At 43.9% G+C, this 22,037-nt stretch overlaps 1 protein-coding gene across 3 annotated transcripts in view; it reads right to left on the reverse strand.

Moving 5' to 3' along the window:
- The window catches only part of SPTBN1 (spectrin beta, non-erythrocytic 1), a 139,597-nt gene that overhangs the window by 65,388 nt on the left and 52,172 nt on the right, over positions 1-22,037 (reverse strand). For all 3 annotated transcript variants that reach the window (XM_040623478.1, XM_040623477.1, XM_040623479.1), the window contains exon 2: positions 4,745-4,896. In XM_040623478.1, coding sequence (XP_040479412.1) covers positions 4,745-4,896 — 152 coding nt within the window. The remainder of the gene's footprint in view (positions 1-4,744; positions 4,897-22,037) is intronic.

The raw sequence follows: 22,037 nt of genomic DNA on the forward strand, positions 1-22,037 counted from the left end.
AGGAAATGGAGAAAAGACTACTAACTGGTCTCCACATTCCAATGTGACAGATAACTTACTTATGTTTTTGTCTTTCAATCAAAAATAGTTTGACCACACACACACAAATGGCTCTAATTAATTCAGATGGTACAATGGGAAGCACTAATTCCAAAATCTCCTCTAATACATGACATAGCCAAACTCACGTCACACTAGGTCCTCGGTCAAGTTTTGAGCTTTAACGAGTATAAACGATTTTTGTCCAATTAAAATTAATCAAGGATTAACACACTGTGTTCCACTAGGTCCTGCCTGTCTCCTCACTGGCTGGGACCTCTTTCAATGAGTATTTCCCTTCAGCAGGGCTCAGCAGGAAAGGAGGGCACCAACAAACAGGAGAGCAGCCTAGAGTCCAGGTTCTATGACTTACTAGTGACACTGGCCTTGGGCAAGATCCTGGTCAGCGCTGCCTATTTCTTCCATAAAGTCTAACTGCCCACTTCATTAGACTGTGAGAACTCGGTGAGATGGTAGATGTGACAGTGTATACTAAAAAGCAATACACTCTCAAGTCACCATCAGCACTCTTTCCAAAAACCACCTCCAGTTTAGCTGGGATACTTCCCTACCCCCAGTTCCTTCCTGATGCCCACCACCAAAAGTGCTCCTCACTCTCCCTCATAGCAGACACCTGACCTTTATCTTCTCCTGCCATCCACACCCGAACCCCTCCTCCTGGATCCTCATGGGACCCTGCACACTTGCCATCCAGAAGGCTTACTGCCCCTTCTGAATTCTAGGGCTCTGGGCCAATCCCTCAGTACTTCATCATGCATACCTATCACTACTCACGTTTTGCACTTTTTGCAGTTAAAATTAGACTGCAATTTAATGGGGGTGTTCTTCTGTGGCTGGTTGTTCTAAACAAAAGAAAATTCTCCCAAACAAATGATCTTACAAACAACAGGTAGATTTTGTGGCCAGTTCACAAACCCCATTTCAACAACACATGCCAGTACGGCTCTCCTAACAAAGGCTTTATGTAAAACTCACTCAGCACAGTTCAACATGGTTGATTTAAGGCTTAACAAATCTCGTGGTAAATCTATCTTCCCCACCTAGCTCAGCCTGTTTTGGAATTAACGGTGGCAAAGAAAAAAGAAATCCTGTTGTTGATTTCTCTTCTTTGACGCTGATTAACGGAGTAAGAAGAAAGAATATCAGAAAACAGCAGGCAAGCAAAAACCAGTGACATCTGCTACTGGAAATGGCAGGAGCTAGGGGCAAGGACAGAGATGTTCACAAAACCCTGTCCTCTCTGGGTCAAAGTTGAGTGCTCTGGGGGATGGTAGAGTGTTCAGAAAACCTTGTCCTCTCTGGGTCAGAGGTGAGTGCCCTGGCAGGAGCAAGGCAGAAAACTGGCGGCCTTACTTAGAACCATTCTTCATTGCTGAGGCCCATGGAGAAAAGGGAGCAGGCACAGGCAACCCTCAAACCTGGGTTGTGACCTGTGGGCCCCCCTTCACCCCCAAAGTCCAAGCCTGACAACATTATTCCCAAGGCCCTGGGATCTGGGACCGATGACAAAGTGACTGACACAGGTTCTGCGGTCATAGCTTTCATCTGCTCAGTTTATGCTGAAGTCAAGGGTGGGTCTGTGTTTTTTAAGGGATTTTAAAGCAACACCTTTATGAAGAGTTACAGTCCATTGTGATTTTGGAAAAAAATGTTTTTGTAAGTAAAAACCCAATCCTACCCAAGTATGAAAAGCTTCCTGGCTCAGCCTCAGAGTTTCCTCATTGCTCCATAGACTGATATACCCAAGGCAAAGACAAGGACAACTCCAGACACAGTTCCTGTCCAAGCCAGGACCACAGAAGGGGATTTCTGCCTCCTGATATTCCCAATACAGCAGAATCAAGTGCCTTGATAACCCAAAATGCCTACTTAAAACTTGTTCATATGTAACTCAAATTTTACTGAGCCAAATGGGGTTAGGGTGGAATTGCCTGGGTTGTTAAGCTAATGTTTCTTTGAACTTAGTAAAAATCAGACACATTTCCTCCTCTGTAAAGAAGGGTTTAACTGTCTCCAAGAATTTATTAATAAAGTAAATTCAGATACTCAAGTTCTTCAGACATTCATCTGTTATATACTGCCAAGCTGATGGTAAGGCATGGGGCTAAAATGCCGACTGACACTCAGGTCCAGATGGAAGGCAAACGTTTACATTACATAGGGTTTGGGATCACTGGTGCAGAAAGCCCAGAGCTGACTGAATGCTATGTGACCAGACACGTTTAGCTGTGGAAAAGAATTTACCAGGCCTGGAAGTTCCAACCGCCTGATTAGTTTTGTGCTCTGCATATGCAAGGATCCTCTGGGGCAAGCCATCAGGGAGGTCATCTCCTACAGTTAGGGTCTCTAACTTAAGTCCTCGGCAGCCTCCAGTGCCAAGAGCAGAGAATAGTTTGTGTCCCCTCCAGAAAGTTCCATGAACCAAATAAACCACGGGGCTAAAAGGGGCTGAAAATCTTCAGTCCGAATGAACAAGAGCTTTAGCTCACTCTATCTACGGTATCCTTATTTTTGGAATAAGAAGATTAATCACCCGCCAAACCTATAATCAAGGTTGGCTGTGACGAATGAATAATGAAAGAAGTTAAGGCACTTGGGGGTTCACAAAGTGGTATATCCCTGCTCAACGCAATTTCTGGCACTGACTGCCTGAGAGGTTGGAGATGGCGCCCATCTTATGTTCTTCCCCACTCCTACCCTCCCCTAGGTCTCTGGGTGGCTTAAAAAAAAAAAAAAAAAAAAAAAAGTACTGCTAACAGCAAACGAAGAGAGGAGTGGGAGGGATCTGCACCCGACTAAGATTTATGCTTTGTTAGTTGCTTTCTTTTTCCCTACTAAAGTTTTTGTTACCCTGTTCAGAATAAAGGGCAACGGGACTTATCCCATTTGTTATGTGGACATTATCAAGGACACAATCTTCTTAGTATTAAAGAATTATGGACCTACAAAGGTGAACACTTTGCTCCCTACAGCCTGGAAGACTGGACCCTACTGGAACCAAAATAAATGTTCAAATTAATTTCTCTTCACATAACCTTTAATTATTTTTTAGCTATTTTCAAAAACAAGCAAAATAAAATCAATAAATAATCACACTAGGCTAAACTTTTATTAAAGAAGAAAAAAAAAGACCTGAGAGGTAGGGGGAAATGTCCGCTTACAAAAATTAAATTTAGGGGCACTTGGTTGGCTCAGTTGGTAGAGCATGCGACTCTTGATCTCGGGATTATAAGTTTGAGCTCCATGTTGGGTGCAGAAATTACTTAACATACATAAAATCTTTAAAAACAAACAACAAACAAAAAAAACCCCAAAAAATTAAATTTAAAGGTGCATATCACAATAATTCTACCCTAGGTTCTCACACAAGACACACTTCAAAAAACAAATCAAAACGCAATAAATGACAGGCCCTTATCCTCTCCACATGAGCCCAACTGCTCCCAATCTCACCCTATTAAAACTACCTTCAGGGCAGCCATCATGGTCTTGGGCAGAAGCCTCCTTTATTTTTCTAGTTTGTTTAGCTTGACCCAAAACTCTCAGAGAAGATAAGGTAACAAGACCTGTATGCTTGGGGAACAAAGAGCGGAGACAAAACTCACTACAGATGAGATGTGGCCTCACGATTTTGTAAAGGACTCTGTTCTTGAACGGAGAGGCAGAGAGAGAGAAAACCGTGTTTTTACCCAGGCTCAAGAGGCAATTCTGTTGGTAGGCTAGTAACAGGGCAGCCCCTTGCCTGTGGTCAGAGGTGTGTGGGTTGGTCTGCATACAGACCCGTGCAGCTGTCAGGTTACAGGGTGGAGCTCAAGTTAAAAATAGGTCTTTCTGCAGCCCTGCCAACCGCCAGCATCCTATTTTCCCGGTGATGTCACTACAGATGTGGGGCTCTATCCCTGGGCGTCAGCGTTTGGCACGGTCCCACCACCACCTATGGACTACATCTGCTCTGGTACAATTTAGCATCTATTTTCAAACCGAGACCAGACAAAACCTGTTGGGTCAGTTACAGGGACTGCTTTAAGGTTCATAAACAAAAGTCACATCAGAGACAGCCGCTGTAGCTCTGGGAAACAAAATGGGGATAGAATTTTCAGTGTGGGCTGACAATTCCCCTGCCCAAGAAAGGCACCATGAATTGATCAGAAGCTGTGTGTCTCCAAGGAGATGACAAAACACCAGCGTCTCCCTCCACCCCCAAAATAAAACGTATGCAAGGAAGAAAGCAAAAAACATCAGAGACTACTGAGTTCAATTCTTGCCACCTTGTAACGGCAGCTCAGATTTTCCAAAGGATCCGTAAGAAACAGATTTAAAATTATTCCATGACCTCATGGGATACGGATTCATCTCAGAGCCAGTGCCCGAGTCTGGCCCTTCAATTTGCAGCACCGTGCCCTGTTTAACAGGGGACACCAGCCAAGATCTTTCAGACCAAGGGTAGTAACCTCACAAATTACCCGAATGAGGCCACTTGATTACAGTTCAAGAACATCACCTAGACTCACAATGGTATGCGGGAGCTTTTCCTGACATGCTCATCTCACTTATCAAGATTCTCCTTCTCAAAAACATCCATCATTAATTGCAAAACTCATCAGGAAACACAAGTCCATATCTGATTTTTCAAAACCATTCTCTGACCTATGGTGCAAAGTCACTTCCTAACAGTCCCACTTACCAGCCTCTCTCCGGAGAGGACTTCCAGCAGCTTGATGAGCATCCGTCCATCTCGAAGGTCAGTGTACAGGTCTGTGATCCGGCAGGACACTCGGGCGAGGTGGGAATTGACCCACTTGGTGAAGGTCTTCTTCTGCACGGCTTCACGCTCATCTGCAAGCAGAAGAGAGATCACTTTACCATCAATTACAGCATGCCGGCAGGAGAGATGTGCTAGCAGGGTCACAAGACCCCAGCCAAATGAAGAACAGGAAAACTCAACTCTGAATGAAACCTCAACTCAGCTCCTCTTAAGCATGATCAACTCTTCAGGAATCTAAGAACTGTACAATCCTTGAACACATCCGAGCCGCTAAGCGTACCACCAGCAGAATATCCTTGCTCTTATTCATTTCATTTTCTTTCCTCTCTGCTGAAGAGGCCAGAGGATACAGTGGAGCACAGGGGGGGTCTGTGCAGCCCTGCCCAGTAGCCTCACATCTGGTAAAGTTTCTAATGTATAAGTCGCAGCTACTATTATTCCTCCAAAAGGCGTGTGTTAGGGAAGTACACATTAGATGGAGGGATGTGGGGTAGAGAAGCTAAGGAGACAGCAAGAAATTGCTTCCCTCACGTACAAAGGATCAGAAGATGAATTCACTCATGACCTTGATTTGTAATGACACTCTGACCTGCTGAGTCCCACGCCCCATGAACAGCAGAGAAAAATGGCAGGCAACGTGGTGAGGTACAAAGAGATTTGGCCAGGCACTGGGAGAGCAGGGCCTGGGCCCAAGGTTTCGCCAAAAATGTGCCGAGATACTGGGCTCAGGGTCCCCTTCCGTAAGATGAGCGGACAGCTATACTCTCCATACTTCAACCACTCACTGAAAAGGGAACTGCTAGTTGATGGTCTAAAGCGCGGCAGCTGAAGATCCAAGTCATCCAGGAAAGAGTATTAAGTTTTTCAAGCCTCACTGATCAAGTTCTGTCCAATCCAAAGCCTAAAATTCTAGACACATCTGCCCAGAACAGGCCTTTCATATCCGTACAAACAGGTTTCCAAACTTCTTGCCTCTGCAGAATGTTCTAAATGCAGGCTGCTGAAACCTTCGACAGGGGTGGACAGAATGTACCCGTACCCATTCGTACTCACTGACTGTTTTCTACAGAGATACCCTTCTGTCAGTTACCCACCCCACTTCTGGTTCTGTAGCATGAATTTACACCAAAAGACCCAAGATCTACTCCTTTCAGTGTAAGCCCAAACCCACCAAGATGTTTATCATTAATCTACAAAAAAGGGAGCAGATCCCCAAAATTTTTAATGTATTTCACCACTACTAGGTGACAACTAAAAAGCCAACTTTGCTTATAAGGCATGTACCTGGTGGCCTAGAGATGCTGGGCTCCCAGGCTGACCAGAGCATCCTGGGAGGTCTGCCTGGAAGGCTTTGCTGAGGCCTCCAAGCTACCCCAGCACAGGGAGGGAGCCAGGCAGAGCCGCCAGAGGGTGAGCCTGTACTATAGCCAGCCTGGCAGGTGAGGCAGCTGGCCACCTGCTTCAGTGAGCAGCTCCTCCCAGCTCAGCCCTTCCCTAAAGGAACAGTTTGTCCAGCAGAACAGAGGGCCTTTCCCTGGGACAATGGCCACCTAAACCAGACAAAGGATCAGAAAGGGCAGGATTGAGGGAATGAGAAAAAGGTAGTAAGGGGCACAATGCAGATGAAAAAGGAGCTGTACCAGTACCATCATGAGAAGTCACAGAGAGAAGATCACATGCATTATTAATCACGCAATCATCACGCTGGACAACAACTTCATGACACTGACACAGGGAGCTGTATTTTTTGGCTGAAAGTTGGCTGTTTTGAAAGAGGAGGTCCAGAGCAGAATACAAAGACATTAAACTTCTCCTAAGTACTTTTCACAGATAGCAAGTAACTCCTGGTTCAGACGTATTTAGGATCAACTAATTTTTTTTTTTTAAATTATAACACATTTCATGTGCTACACTGGAGTTGGAAATGTCTTTAATAAAGCCCTTGATGGGTATCGAGGCTGTTATTAAAGGGTTTGGGCTCAAAATCACTACCACACCCAGCCTATCAAGGGAACAAGATCAAAATGAAAACCTGCTTGGATTATGGTATCTCTAAACAAACAAGCACAAAAGGTGTTCCGCAGCCAACTGTCACTCCTTCGGGTGAATCTCACATTACAGAAACACTCCTGGCTTCTTTTAGGTTCTGAATTAGCAGCTTCCTTTACGAGGGGATTCCATGGATTTGTTTCAAAAGACAGTAAGTGCCCTTCCCCAGCACCCAGTTCTGAGAGTTGCAGCCCATCCCTGACTCTCCTCCCCCAGGAGGAGGCAGAGAGGTCACTGGTGGGGAAGAGAACTGCTCCACACAGCCTGAGGACCTGTGTGAGAAAGGCTCCTCAGGTCCCCAGAAAGTCCAGGAAGAAGGGAGAGAAGAGGAGGGGGAGGAGAGCTTGAACAAAAATAAAAGGAGAGGAACGAGAGCTGGCAATTTCTTGTCCTCATTCCTGCCTTTTTCTACGCTCCCCACACGGCTTACGAGCAGGCCCCAGGTCACGTAAGCGTGCTAGAAAAGTCACATAAGGCCTAAGTTCCTCCAGCTCACACCATGCACTGGAAAAGGCACGGAAGATTCCATCCAAGGACTGGACCAGAACCAACACTCTCATGACACACAAGGGGCAGGAAATGGGCTCAGCAGTGAGACACGAAGTCCAGTCAGCTTAGTGTGTCCTCTAACAATGGATGGTTTGGGGAACAACAAACACTTCTGAGGCCTGAAGGAGGGAAAGGGAGGGAAACAAACCTATCTAGCAGCCCAGCAGAGGATGAGGCTGCGTGTCCTTGGGGACTCCGTCCTTTGTTCCACCCTTCCTGGGAAGGCACGATGACATCACCCTGCACTCGCAATCCAGCGAGACTGCGGCAGATTAAGCCAGCCGCCTGTCTGAGGAGGAGCAGGCAGCCCTTGGCACAGACGATGGAAGACAGTCCAGAGGCGTGTTTCCAAGCCCAAGCTGCTGTCACTGTGCCAGAACTGTGTGAGGAAGTGGTGGGAGGAGCCAAGAAAGGAGAGCCCACTTCCAGTTCTACCAGTATGAGGCAAACCTGGTAATAAGAAAAGGGAGCCCTCGCAAACCCCATATTGATTTGGTTAACCACACTAGTGGTTCTCAATTCCCCTCAGGACATTCAGCAATGTCCGGTGACATTTTTGACTGTCACACCTTGGGGGGTGGGTGCTACACTGGCATCTAGTAGGTAGAGGCCAGGGACCCTGGTAAACACCCTATAGGGTACAGGACAGCCCCCACGACAAGGAATTATCCAGCTCAAAATGTCAGTAGTGCCCAGGCTGGGAAACCCTGGTGTAGGCATTCTGGGCTCCCACCAAAAGGAGCTGGCATTTGGAGCATCTCAGACTGCACTCCCCAGCGAGAGAGACACCTGAGTTGGGGGGTGCTGTTCATTCTTTACTCTCTTAGCCCACATGCAAGGTTTTGCGATCCTGATGGCCTGCATGTTGGCCACCGCAGGAGGAATGTCTATACCCTCGACCCCACTCATCCCACAAAGCACTTACTACTTCCTTGCAAGAAAGAGCAGCAGCAGCTGTCACTATCTCTGCCTCCAGGACAACCACAGGGGTAGGAGGCTCAGTCTGGGCCAGGGTGACAGTGGGCATTTCTGTCCCCCAAGCCCACTCATGCCTGCATCTGCTCCCAAGAAGTTGACGTGCTGAGCTTGACACTGGGGCAGGTTCCCCATCCGCCCCCCCCCCCAACAGCCCTGCCCATAAGCTGCTAAGTGCTGCCTCCCAGAAACAGGCCCCTCCACAGCCCTGTTCCCAGGAGTACCTCCCAGCTGTGTCAGTCCATGCCCCCCCCCACACTATATTTACTTAGAGGGACTGACCTAAGGTTGCTCTAGAATTGGATGAGAGGAGGCGAAATGTTCACTAAATCAGCACCCTCTCCTCTGGCCCAGCAGACCAGCACTCTCATCAATTCAAACCATCCGAGATCCAGGATCACGGAGCCCCTTGACCGCAGGGTGGAACACGGCTTTAGAAGTCCTCTAAAACAACACCCTTTCAAAAGCAAAAACATCCCTCCTACTGTACCTGGGCCAGCTATTTAAAAATCCCAGAAAGGGGGGAAACTATGTGTGTGGATGTGGCAGTATAGTGTTAAAGGTCGTACAGAAAGAAAACAGCTTCTTCTTTTTTTTTATTAAAGTAATAATAGCATCACTGAGACTTACTATGTCCTAGGCACCTATCTATGTGCTTTACAGTCCCCATAACTACTCCCATCAGGCAGAATTAGTAACTTTCCAGGCAGGCTGGCTCCAAAGCCTGGGTTCTCAACCACTATGCCCCTAGCACATTAAAACACAAAACCAAACATGTTTCCACGATACAAGATATAGAATCATCCATCATCAGGGGCACCTGGGTGGCTCAGTCAATTAAGCATCTGCCTTCAGCTCAGGTCATGATCCCAGAGTCCTGGGATTGAATCCTGCATCAGGATCCCTGCTCAGCGAGGAGTCTGCTTCTCCCTCTTCCCCCTGCTGATGTTCTCTCTCACTCTCTCTCTCTCTCAAATAAAATCTTTAAAAAAGAAAAAAAGAATCACTCATCATCACACCATCCTAACCCACGTCCTTATTTTGTGAAAAGGTCTGCTCCATCACTGGTAACTCCAACTATTGGACAGTGTCTCTATCCAGTCTACATAGGTCTCTATAGGGCCCAGCAAGGCTCACTCCACCTAACAGAGCTACAGAGAATATGGGTCTCCTCACTTCTCCACATAAGGGCCTTCAGGTTTAAACATTCCTCACCGACGCTTCTTTGCAATGAGTGGCATAATGTGGTAGGGAGAGTGGAAACCAAGATGGTACCTGAGGACACGACCACCTCTGGCAGCCTGGCATCAACAGACACCGACAGATGGAAGGCAGGACTTGAGGGCACTTGCAGAGCTAGCAGCTCAGAGACAGGAAACATGGGGAACCAGGTGAAGAAAGGGCAGAAGGAACCAGAAGCACCGCCCCCCGCCCCCCCGCAGGAGGGGGCTTGGTTAGTCTATGTGTCAGTGAAGGAGTGGGAGTCAGGAAAGGCAAAAGCTACTCTCAAAACAAGCCTCCAAGACCCACTAATTCTACCAAAATGTCCTCCTCAGAACCCTGAACACCTGGGAACCAGAAGTGGTTCCAGGTGTGAAGACCAGCCAGCTAGTTCTTTGGTACCACAGGCTCAGAGAAAAATTAGCCAGCCACCTGGGAAGTGAGAACCACTGAGAAGCAGAAGAGAAAACCCATCCTCGAGTGAGTGGCAACACCTGTGTCAGCTTCTGATCTGTGGCAGGAGTGAATCATAGGTAAAATTCTATGGTGCACTTTCTTGAAAACAGAATTGGATAAGATGGTGTGCCTGCAGTTACACCATCATGCATCTGAACAGCAACTTCACACTTCTCTGCACAGCGACTGTCAGGGAGGTGGGACCCGGGGGGTATCTCCACGAGAGCTCAAGGCTCGGTGAGGATGAGGGCTGCTCCGTATCACTGGCCAGCAGAGGCCGAGCCGCCATATGCCGCGTGTCCCTGGGTGCTGCTCCGTCTCCTCCACTGCGCAGTATGGTTACAACGAATTAGGATGCACGCATGGCTACACCTTCTTCTGTAAGTACCTAGAGTCACCATCTTTGGGTTTTGATAAATAACTTGAAATTTTCAGAAGATGGCTTACTGAAAAGAGATGAAACATTTATAACAGAGAAACATTCTTGCCTAAATTTTAACCGAAAGGCTGTGAATATCCTCTCCATCGTCATGCCCTTCGAAGCACATAACTGACTTCCATGCTTCTGAGCAAATGACTATCATCAAACCTGGAAGACTGTAATGCGTCAACATTTATTTACTCTGGAAAACTTGTTGCAACTGGAAAAATGAACACTGTGTTAGCGTAAGTTATGCTAAAGGAGATAGAAAAAGCTTTGATGAACAGAAGGGCATTGTGTGATGGAAAGGATTGTACAGCATCTTTTGGCAACCCCCCATGCACAGAGTGCTAAACACAACCACATTCACCATATGCCACAATGCTGGCTATGAAAGGGGATGCGAGCCAGGGGCGAAGAAAGGCCTGAAGGCATGGAACATTTCTGGATGGAAAATAAGGGAAATACAGAAACGGGAACTGACAAATGACCCCACGTTCAGTACTCCCTCAAAGACTAGATTTATACCTGGCTGCAGAGGCCAGATCTGTCTTCTACTTTTCAAATAGTCTGAACCTGCTGGTCTAACCCAAGAATAATTTTCCTATCAGGATCTTCTTCAAACCGTGCTAAGAAAGTGGCCTGTCTGAAGGAAGACGTGGCAAACGTACAATTTTTCTCTGGGCTGATAGCTATGTTAGGTGTAGATGTGGGTTCGCAGCAGGAATTGAGAAACGAGGATGGAAGCAGAGAGGAAATCAAAAGGAGGCGATGGAGCAAGCATCCCATGAACCCAGCCCCATGACTGGCTAATTAAATGGACAATATTATAGCTCTCTGGGTAAGGACTAATCTGAAGTTGAGAGTATTAATAAGCTCCAGTATTTACAAAGCACCTACTGTACGTAGAACTCTGTGTCTAAGTCAAGGTCCCTTGCCCTCAATGAACTAGTTAGTCTGGCTGGGAGAACAAAGTGGAAAGTCAAAAAATAACAAAGACATTACAAAGTAATACAGGATCAGCTGCCAGGAGAATGATTTCAAGACGTATTTCTGGGTGTTTGGAAGAAAAAGCTCACTTTAATTAGGATGGCTTCAGGCCCCTTCCTTCAACAATTACTGAAGTCCCTCGTGCCTTTCTCATTCTTACCCACCTTTTTTTTTTTTTTTTAAGTTTGTATTTATTTATTTAGGTAGTCTCTACACCCAACATGGGGCTGGATCTCGGGACCCTGAGATTAAGAGTCGCATGCTCTACTGACTGAACCAGCCAGGTGCCCCTCATTTTTACCCATTTTAAACATTACTGCTGTAGTCGCCTTCCCCAAGCAGCGGTTTCTCGAAGTTACACCACTGTACCAAAACCTTCAATGGCTCCTAACCTTCCACAAGAGGGTCCCAATCTCTGAGACATGAATTCAAGGGTCCAGAGCAGTCTCTGCAGAGGAGGCACCCTGTCCTCTGGGATCCTCCCTGACATATCGACAGGTCTCATGCTATGTTCTGAACTCTCACACCTTGCACATTTATTTACACCATTCTCTTAACCTGGAAGGCACGTCCTCTTCCCTTATCCTTCCTTGAACACCCAGGCCAAGATCAGCCCTTCAACAGGCCATCACTTGATGGGATGTGATCTCTTTTTATCATGTATCCTGCGTCCTCTTTTTCCTCAACTAGCCTGCAATTGCTCCCAGGGAAAGGACCCAATTCTGCATTTGTTTAGCGCCTCAGTATACATATGCCTGGCAGTGAGTACACGGCAAACATCTGGTGAATGAACCAGCAAACTTGCAATGCCCCACGAGTAGGCGCTCAATAAATCCTGCTGCTACTGGTGGTCCTACTGAAATTACTGAGGAAAGAAATTTCAAATCATATAGACGGGGCCTAAGAAGTTAAATGTTATCATTGTACAGCAACTAAAAATCGTTCATGACTGAATTGCTTCTTGCAATTGTTCCTCAATGTCTGATAAATGATAAAAATGCAATTTTGTGGTATGGTCTTTCAGAATAAAAGGGATCCAAAACTAACCCAAAAAGTTTGAAAAGCTTTTATTTTTCATTTTGTTTTGTGGCATTTGCCATCACATACGTATACAGTAGAATGAGGCAGCGAAATATATACGGGTGTAATTATAACGTTATTTTAACATGACCAAATAGGCCAATAGTCAAAAGACTTACTTTATACTAATTTTAACAATTTACCCATTAAAGCTTAATTCTTGAATTGTTAAAAAAAAAAAAAGACTCCTAATTCAAAACAAAAGACTACACTAGGGTGGAGTTCCCATATGTGCCTTGGCTTGAAAAAATAAATAAATCATTTCCCATGAGCAACATGCAAAACACACAGAGCAGGAAACCGGAAACAGGCAACTGGCTGTATTGATGATAGAGAATCAAATTGTTATCTTGAGGCAGCAAAAGGAAGGAAACTAATCTTTTGACTAAAGGCCTCCCTGTGACGGGTTAGTCTGCGTGCGGGCGGGCCTTTAATTTATGTTTGCTGATTTGTATATAAATAGAACTTCAGTTAAAATATTTTTCCTAACAGTTTAACCTGCTTCATGGACAAAACACACGTAAACATCTGTTCTAAATGCATGTGTAGCAAACATGCAATTCTCTGCTAACACTTAACAGTCTGATATGCAGACTACAGAACAACTGTGAACTCGATATAACCTTGCACCTACGATCTCCATCAGTGCAGGAGGCCCTGCTTGCCGCTTAGAGCCGGCCTTTCTTTTGAGTAGCCCAGCCCAATTCTGTCAACTGGAAACTAAGGCACTGCAGAGGGAGACTCCCAATAATGAACTGAGAAAGGCGGCCAGCTCCCAGGGGTCCTGCCTCCCAGTCATGGTCATCAGTTCAAGGCAGGCCCCTTAAAGTCTCAATCCACAAAAAGTCAAGACTGGAGGAGGCTAAGGTGATGGATGGTAGGGGCGAACTCTGAAAGCAAATGGCCGGAGGAATACCACTAACTCTTCTCAACAAGAGCAAAGCTGAGAACTAGGGTGAATTAAGTAGGGCAAAATGCCAAAACCAGGAGGGAAAATTAAATGCCTTTAGAAAACAGAAAACTTTAACTTGTATATGCAAACTAAAAAACAAAACAAAGGAATAAAACAAAAAAACAGACACAGACCCATCAATAGAGAGAACAAAGTGAGGTGCCAGAGGGTGGGACGGGCAAATGGGTGAAGGGGGCTAGAAGATTCAGGCTTCCAGCTACGGAATGAGTAAGTCAAGGAAATAAAATGCAGTCAATGGTACTCTAACAGCGATGTACGTGGCAGATGGTAGCAACACCTGGGTGAGCGCAGCACAACCTACAGAACTGTTGAATCACTGTGTGTCAACTATACTCAGAAGCACAAAAATAATAAATAAAACCAGATTCATCAAATCACTCTGATTTCTGAGGAAACTCACCTTGATAAGAGTATTAGATGAACTTGGAAATGTACGTTAACATTTTATATTTATTTTAAAATATTAAAAATGCTTCAGGAAAAAATATAAGTAAACGATAAAAGGAAATGATTGGTTCCAGTGCAAAATAATCCAGGAAATAATATAAGTAAAATATATAAGTAAAATATAAGGAAAATGATATAAGTAAATGATAAAAGGAAATGATTGGTTCCAGTGCAAAATAATCCATCAATGAAGCTTATTTAAAAAAAGAATGTTATTTATTTTGCTAAAAATTTGAATTGTACATAATTTTCCAGGAATGCAACTATTAAGTAATACTGGATTTCATTATACATTCTAAAAAATTACTGTCAGTACCCTGATTCCTACTGGTGATTCCAAAGCTGCTGTAGCAGCAACAACAACATATTAAATTTATTGAGTCCATGTGCCAGACCTCTTATTGATTTATTTAGACCCACTGTTATTAGATATATTTATTATTATTCCAAGTTTACAGCTGAAGAAACGGAGGCATCCTGTGCCAAAGGTCACACAGTCATTAAGTGATTACAACCAATAGGTTTCGTAAGCCTTGGGCAATGGGATTATGATGGATATTGAGTAACAACACCTCATTTATTTGACACCAATAACAGATTCCCCCCCCCCACTTAATATTTAAAATAAATGCAACTTAATCCTTGGAAGTTTGTAACTGGAAGTTTGTTTTGATGACTATGTTCTGAAGTTTGTTGCCTATGCCTTAATAAACAAAATATGACAGAGGCGCCTGGGTGGCGCAGTCGGTTAGGTGTCTGACATCAGCTCAGGTCATGATCTTGGGGTTCTGGGATCGAGCCCCGCATTAGGCTCCCCAGTCAGCGGGGAGTCTGCTTTTCTCTCTCCCTCTGCCCTTCCCCCACTCTTGCTCTGTCTCTCTCTCTCTCAAATAAATAACATCTTTAAAACAACAACAACCACATATGATAAAGATTAAAAAAAACAAAAACAAACCAGGACCTATGAAAAAAATATCCAGAAACCATTCACTAAATTTATCTGAAAATGGGTGGCACACTTCCAAAGTACCTTCCCATACAAGAAGCACTGTCGTGAGCCTGACATTCCAGCAGGCAGGAGCCTGAAGCTGCACCAGGCAGAGTCAGCAGGACCAAGGATGAAGTCAGTGCTATGGGTTCCTACGCGCCGCTGGGCGCTGTGAGGGCCCACATTAACTTCACCTTGTTCATGAAGACGTCACTTCTAACTAGATGAGGCACGGAAAGAGTCTAGTGACTTGCCCGAGGGCATGTGGCTAGCAAAGGCACATCCAGGATTAGAACCCTCATCTGTATGAACCCTGAAGGATCCCAAAGCGCCTCCTCACACCACCATCCCACACTGACTGAGGAAAACAAGATTATTACCTCCCAAAACAATACCCGTCCACTAAGGTCAGCAGCTTTGTGACTGAAAAGATCAATTTTAAAATAGGCACCAGCGAACTCTGGCCTATAGCCTGTTTTTGTACAGTCTCGGGGCTGGAATGTTTTCTCATACTGGGGGTGGGGGGACGCACTGAAGGAGAATGAGGAGATACGCTAGAGACCCTGTGTGGCCTGCAAAGGCTAACACGGTTATTATCTGGCCCTTGAAGTTTCATCAGTTCCCGGTTTAAACATTTTTTATAGTATCATTAGTCACATATACCCTTTGTTAGCTTCCATTTTCAAATCAAAACCAGCTTATTAGCAAATATGCACTGAACGCTTGCTATGAACGAGATACCAGATTGGGGACCATTTGCATCTCTACTACTAAACATGCAGCCAGGGTGATGTGCCATTTTTTTTTTTTAAGTTCGATTACTAGGACTCTGCCTGCATGTCCAATCAGCCAGAGGGTGAACTCCGGGTCCTCTCCCCTCCCCAGCTGAGGAGTATTTCTCCTTGAAACAACAGGATTAAAAGCGCCACTCCAGTAGTCAGGAAGGACACAACACGGTGGACACCACAGGCCAGAACTCAAGGCTGTACCCTCATGTTCGAAGGATGAGGAAGAGTCCCACTTCCCATGGTGCACAAGCTTCAGGTCCTTGGTTCTTACCCTCATAAACACTTTATTCGCCATCACCTCTCCTCCCCCAATTCTCCCTGAAAGGAAACTAAAAAATATGAAGTCCCAGGTAGTTAGGGTAATTTGTAATATCCTCAAAAGGTGGAAAAAGCTTGGAACAGACACCACATCCTTTAGAATCCAACTTATATGGGAGAACGGTAACATTTATACAGACTAGGACAGAATTTTTTAAAGGGAAGCAACCATAATGGGTACACTAAAACTTTATAAAGGTAATTTCATTGCTGTATGTGGGGGGAGGGGATGACCTTTTCTGGGCAACAACCAAAGAAGCAGTAAAGAATATATCCTAACCAGGTTATCATGTGGCACACAAATTCACTGGTAAAACTAAAATTCTTTACTTCATCTTCAAGGGCTAAAGGTAGGTTTTTATTACAGAAGCCTTGGGATTAAGTGGAGGTGGTGACAATTAAAATGTATTATGTTTCTTTTTTCATACAATGCACAAAAAAACGTCACCATACTGTTCTGTGGACAATGTAGCTAGTCTGAGCTGGTGTATTAAAAATCAAATAGTGTGTGCCCTGGCCCTTGCTTATGATATTCTCTCTTCTCCAGTTTTCCAGAATTCTTAGGGTCAACAATGCAAGGAGAAAAACAGAGTTCTCTTTCACACCCTAGAGTTACATAACTACAAGAAATTCAAGATTCAAAAGGATACTGCTGTACCTCAAAGCTTTCAGAAAGGCTGACGCTGCCAGTAGGCTACTGCACCAGTTCTAGCCACTCAGTTTCTGATAGCTGTCCTATTTAACGAAGACGTCCAACTTGCATCTAATTCATTATTCCAAAGAGCTACAGTCCAAGAAACTCTCTTTTATAAAACCAGAGACACACAAAGTTAAGAAGGAGGGGACGAAGACCTAGAGGTCACCACAAAGTAGTCTGCTTTTCATGGATGGTACAGCGCTTACTAATATGATCATTTCCTAAATGAATCAGTTGTGGAAGTGCCCTTCTAAGATAATCTACCATGGAAGTCCTTCAAATATGGTTCTATGTGTAAATTTAATCTGCAAAGGATGACTGTTTTTGGAACAAAGAATGTTACAGTGATGCCAAGTTATCACCTGGAACCATAGAATTAGGACAAGGTTCCAATTAATGGGAAATTATATTTAAAAACATAAACAAAAGATTTAGAAACTGGCTTCCGTCCTAAAGATCATTACAAATTAGTCACCTAAACCCCTTTGGCAGTGACCATGACTCCCTGTAAAAACCATCAGGGTTGAAATGGAAGATTGAGAAGTTAAGTAAGACTGTTTCAACTTCAAGACCCAACTCCAAAATTATAGTTGTATATGCAAGTAAGCCCAAGGTTTCATGCATTTGGGGAAGAAGATGTCCAAACTACAATTGCATATCAGAAATAACTAACAGTTGTGACAAGATTTTTTTAAATGCATAATGTTGTAAAGATAAGCTGCTTCCTGGACTGAACTAAAGAATTTTCGAGTTTAACACTATTTTCTAAGTGATAGTCCAGTGTATCAAACCAAAATTTTCACTTCTCATTGAGTGTTCTTCATTCAGGAAGTAATTTACTGAATGATAAGCTCTGACACAATCCTCGGTTATATATTTAAACTCGGCCAACTATTTCACTGCCTAAAAAATTATTCCATGTAGAAGAGCAAATGTTCTACACCAGTACCCAACATTCCAACATTCAGCCATACAGGCCTCCTCTCATTTTTGTTTCCTCTTGGGTTAATCTATTAACCAATGAACAACCATTTATTGAGTAACTAGTCTGAAGGCACTAAAAGCATTAAGAGTCCTCTCCTAAAATAGCGAGAAACTTCCAATTCCTTGAGAATTCATAGCATTTGATAATGGATGCCCACACTCAACCACCACGTAGTTATTTTTAAGATCTATTACAACGAAAAAGAGAAAGTTATCACTCATAGGGTCAAACACTGAAAAACAATTCTGGTAACTTCCTTTGTGGCTTTACTCAACCTCACACACAGAATGGTTACACAAGATTTCTTATAAAGCCAAATAATACAGAGTTTTGGCGGGCAGATCCTTGAGTACACAATGTACATTGCCTTGTTTTAATAAAGGAGGACGGAAAAACTGGAGGAAGAAAAGACCTTGGATTCAGCCCCTAGGATGACCTAGCCAACAGGGGGGGTGGCACCAACAGCTCCCTCTCCCTAATCAAAGGAGGACAGTTCAGTTTATACTAGTTTGGGTTTGTTTGGGTTTTTTTAATCATTAATAGGAATACTAATCAAAGTTTTAAGTGCAGTTTCATGTAAGACAGTGCACAAGTGTGACGCAGACCACACCGAATCTTCATAGCTTACAGCTAGTTATCTACCTTATTTCTTCCATGTGAAAAAAGCAACAAAGGGGAGAAGCAGGGACATAAATAGGGAGGTGGTTCTTCTGTTGTTCTATTTGTTGTGGAAACGTAAACCTGTTGCACAGTATTGCTTAACCTAAATGCGAATCCCTTCCCAAAACAGAGAAAGCCTATCTTTACAATAAATGTGCCCCCACATGCAGGACCTCCACCTCAGGACCCTCCCATCCCTATAACCAAGGCTTTCTCTCCCACCTCACAGAGTCAGGTCCTTGTAACAGGTGTGGGGACCTGGCTGTTTGTAGCTCTGCCAGTTTGTGAGGTAATGGGGGAGGATAAAGCAACCCTGTCACAGGAGAAGTATTTCTGCCGTTACCTAGATACGCCTGCGAAGCCGAATGCTATGGCTGATTTGTTCTTCAGGGACATTTTATTGCCTAATGAAGACTTTAGTTGTTTCTCCTCAACAGCCTGTATAAAGATAATAATCTTGGAACTGGGTGGGAAGGGCTTGAAGCCCACAGATGTTCCGCTGAGGTGGCAGAAAGTTCCACTTAAAGGACTAGGTAAAAGTAGGCAAAGATAAAATAACTCTACCCCTTGGACAAATCCTGCCACTTACTGAAAACATGGAGAAAAGGGCACACTAGTGTGTGGCTAGTGGGAGGGTCAATGGGCAATATCAAACTTAAAATATGCATTTCCTCCATCTACCAGTCACATCTGTAGATATTTACTTTTTAGAAATACTTGTGCAAGCACACAAAGAGGTAGAAGACACAGGGGGCAGATTTTTTAAAAAATTGTAAAAAAAAAAAAAAAAAAAAGGTGTTAGCAACAACAAAAGAGGAAAGACCAGAAACAACTAAATATATATACTAACAGGTTAATTAAAATAAGACACATTCCTGTAAAAGAATAGTATGCATGCATTAAAAAGAGTAAGGGAAATCTGCAGTATCTAGGTTAGGAGGATGACCATGAATGAAGAGTCACAGAACAGTGCACATATTTACTATGATCCTATATATCTGTATATATATATATAGGATCTATATATAATATATAGATACATTTACATGTAAGTAAAATGTATATATTTAAATGTAAATGTAAGCCTATATATTAAATACACAGATACATTTAAATGTACGTAAGCAAATAAACAGGTATGCATAGCTACTTCCCAAACTATTAACTGTAATAATTGTCTCAAGGGAGCACAACCAGAGACTGGAGGATTTCCACTTCTGTACTCCTGTACTGTTTGTTGTTTTGTTTAACAACAAAAAAAAAGGAGCACATACCATTTTTGAAATATTCAAAGGGCATTTCCATTTGAGGGGAAAACATACAATTCATCTTAATTTGATAAGAGAACCCAGGCTCACAAATGGGTCCGAGATTGATGAGCAGGAAATAAAAAGGGCACCCGCTGGAGGACAACAATCTCCCAGGGCACCACGAAAGGTCATGTGAAATGCTGTCTTCGGTGAGTACTCTAAAATAAATAAAATGTCACCCTGATTTTCACGCCTATTTTCTGCAGAATGCCAAATCAGTATTTAACTTTATAAAACATTTATAAGCAAAATAAGGCAAACAAATATTAATTCTTCCTCTTAATAGATGGAGAATTGAGGATATTCATACAAAAATAAGTGACATTCACAAGACACACTGAGGTCTACAGGACGCTAGGGTAGTAGTTTGCAAACAGGTTCCACCGCAGATTTCATTTGCAGGAACTACAAATGCCATTTTTTAAAAAGTGTCTGTCAATCACTGTACGAAGCAATGAGAAATTAGGATGCATGCGGGAAGGGTTTCCAGTTTAATAACACACCAGCCTCATCGACAGTTAATTACACTTGAAGTAATAGGTGGCAAGAGAGGAAGGAGCAAAGCACTGTAGAATCATCTGACCAGAGGTGATTCAAGGGGTCAAAGCCTCCCAGCTGAGGTTTGAGTCTAGGTGACATCACCCACCAGCCAAAGCATAAGATCAGAACCCAGGGGGGTTGATCTACCAGGGCTTCAGCTACACAAGTGGGAAGCTCCATGAACACGATCCCAAATGATCAGGAAATTTGATTACTGTCTTCCATATCCACCAGTATACTTAGGGTTTATTGAGCACTTACTTTAAGGGCCAGACACTCTTCTAAGCACTAAAACTCACTGACTTCTTACAACCACCATATAAAGTAGGTGTTCTTACCCAACATGTTTTGCATGACAGCAAACTAAAGCTCAGAGAGGAGGTTCAGTGACCTGCCCAAAGTCACGAAGCACAGTCCCAAGGTTTGAACCATGGTCTGCCTCACCACAATTCTGCTCTAAACAGAATTCTACACTGCAAGGACTTTTACCCTGCATCTGAGATGAAAGAGGAGGCAAGCCTGACTGGTAAATATGTTTTTCCCACCTAAAGGGAGGACATGGAGCTATATCCCTTAAGGTATCCTGCAAACTTAGTTCCTGACAACCTGAACACCAAGAGGTTTACTTATAATTCAAGGCAGAAGCCCTCACCAAAAAGAATCCTCCATTCAACTGTGCTTTCAATTCCATCAGGATCTCTCGCCAAGCCCCCAAAAGGGAAGTATGCTTCTCTGCCCCGCCCGACACCTGTGAGGAGTACCACCAAGGACTCCTTGCTTTCGGTCACCACCAATGCAAACCCAAGATCAACACTTTCCTTTTCAAATGTCACCTTTAGTTACGACATAGAAATATCCGATAACTCCCATCAAAACTCCATTAAAATTCTTCCCCAGACTGGAACCAGTGGGTCAAGAAAACTAGCTGTGTAATTGTTCCTCCATCATGTATTTTAACAAACACATGAGATAATTTAAAGAATGCATCTGTTTAAAAAAAAATCAATTACTGATTGAAAGCTTTGAACAGTTGAGGTTACATAAAACCAGCTTCCAGAGCCATCCTATTCTTGGCCCTGATAATTAAGGTATCCCATACGCCAAACCACAGAGCAGCATATGTGCAGCCAGGAGAGAGTGAAATGCCTGTTGTCTGGCATGGGGAAAGGTCCTCATTCAGTTTGGAAGTGAGCAGAGTAATTAATTAATAAAAAGTATAGCTTGGGGTAATTAGCAGCAACAAAAACATTTAGCTGAGTTTCCTCTTTTTATCTTGAGGCAGTTCCTATAGACAGATGCTCAGGATTAATGAAGTTTAATGAGACCTGCAGCAGCTGGCTAATTAGTCAGTAAGGAAGAAGCAGTAACGACAAGGGAAAAAGGGCTTTACTCTTGTTATAAGCTCAGGCCTTGAACAGTTCTTTAAAACTGTGGGGCTATACCTCCAGGAAAATCCCTGAAAGGCCTCCAAGTGGTCCCGGCGGAGGGTGGGGGGAAGCATGAATGCTGTGCCACCCAAGGGCTGGCTCGCCAGCTGAGGAGTAACCGTGGGAGCCCACAGGCATGGTGGCAGCTCAGTGCCAGCCATGATAACCTGGAAAGCAACACCAACTGGTCAATACCAAAGGAAGCCCGCGTCCTGGGCAAGCTGGACAGTCACTGTCTTATGTCTCACTGAAGCCCTCACTGAAGAATTCTCAATTCAGAGCACCGCTTCCTCCCCAAGACTAAGACTATTAAAAAGGTTACTAGTCACGAAGAAGCA

This window comes from Ursus maritimus, unplaced genomic scaffold, assembly GCF_017311325.1.
Source record: "Ursus maritimus isolate PB19 unplaced genomic scaffold, ASM1731132v1 scaffold_6, whole genome shotgun sequence".
In the NCBI taxonomy this organism is placed as follows: Eukaryota; Metazoa; Chordata; class Mammalia; order Carnivora; family Ursidae; genus Ursus; species Ursus maritimus.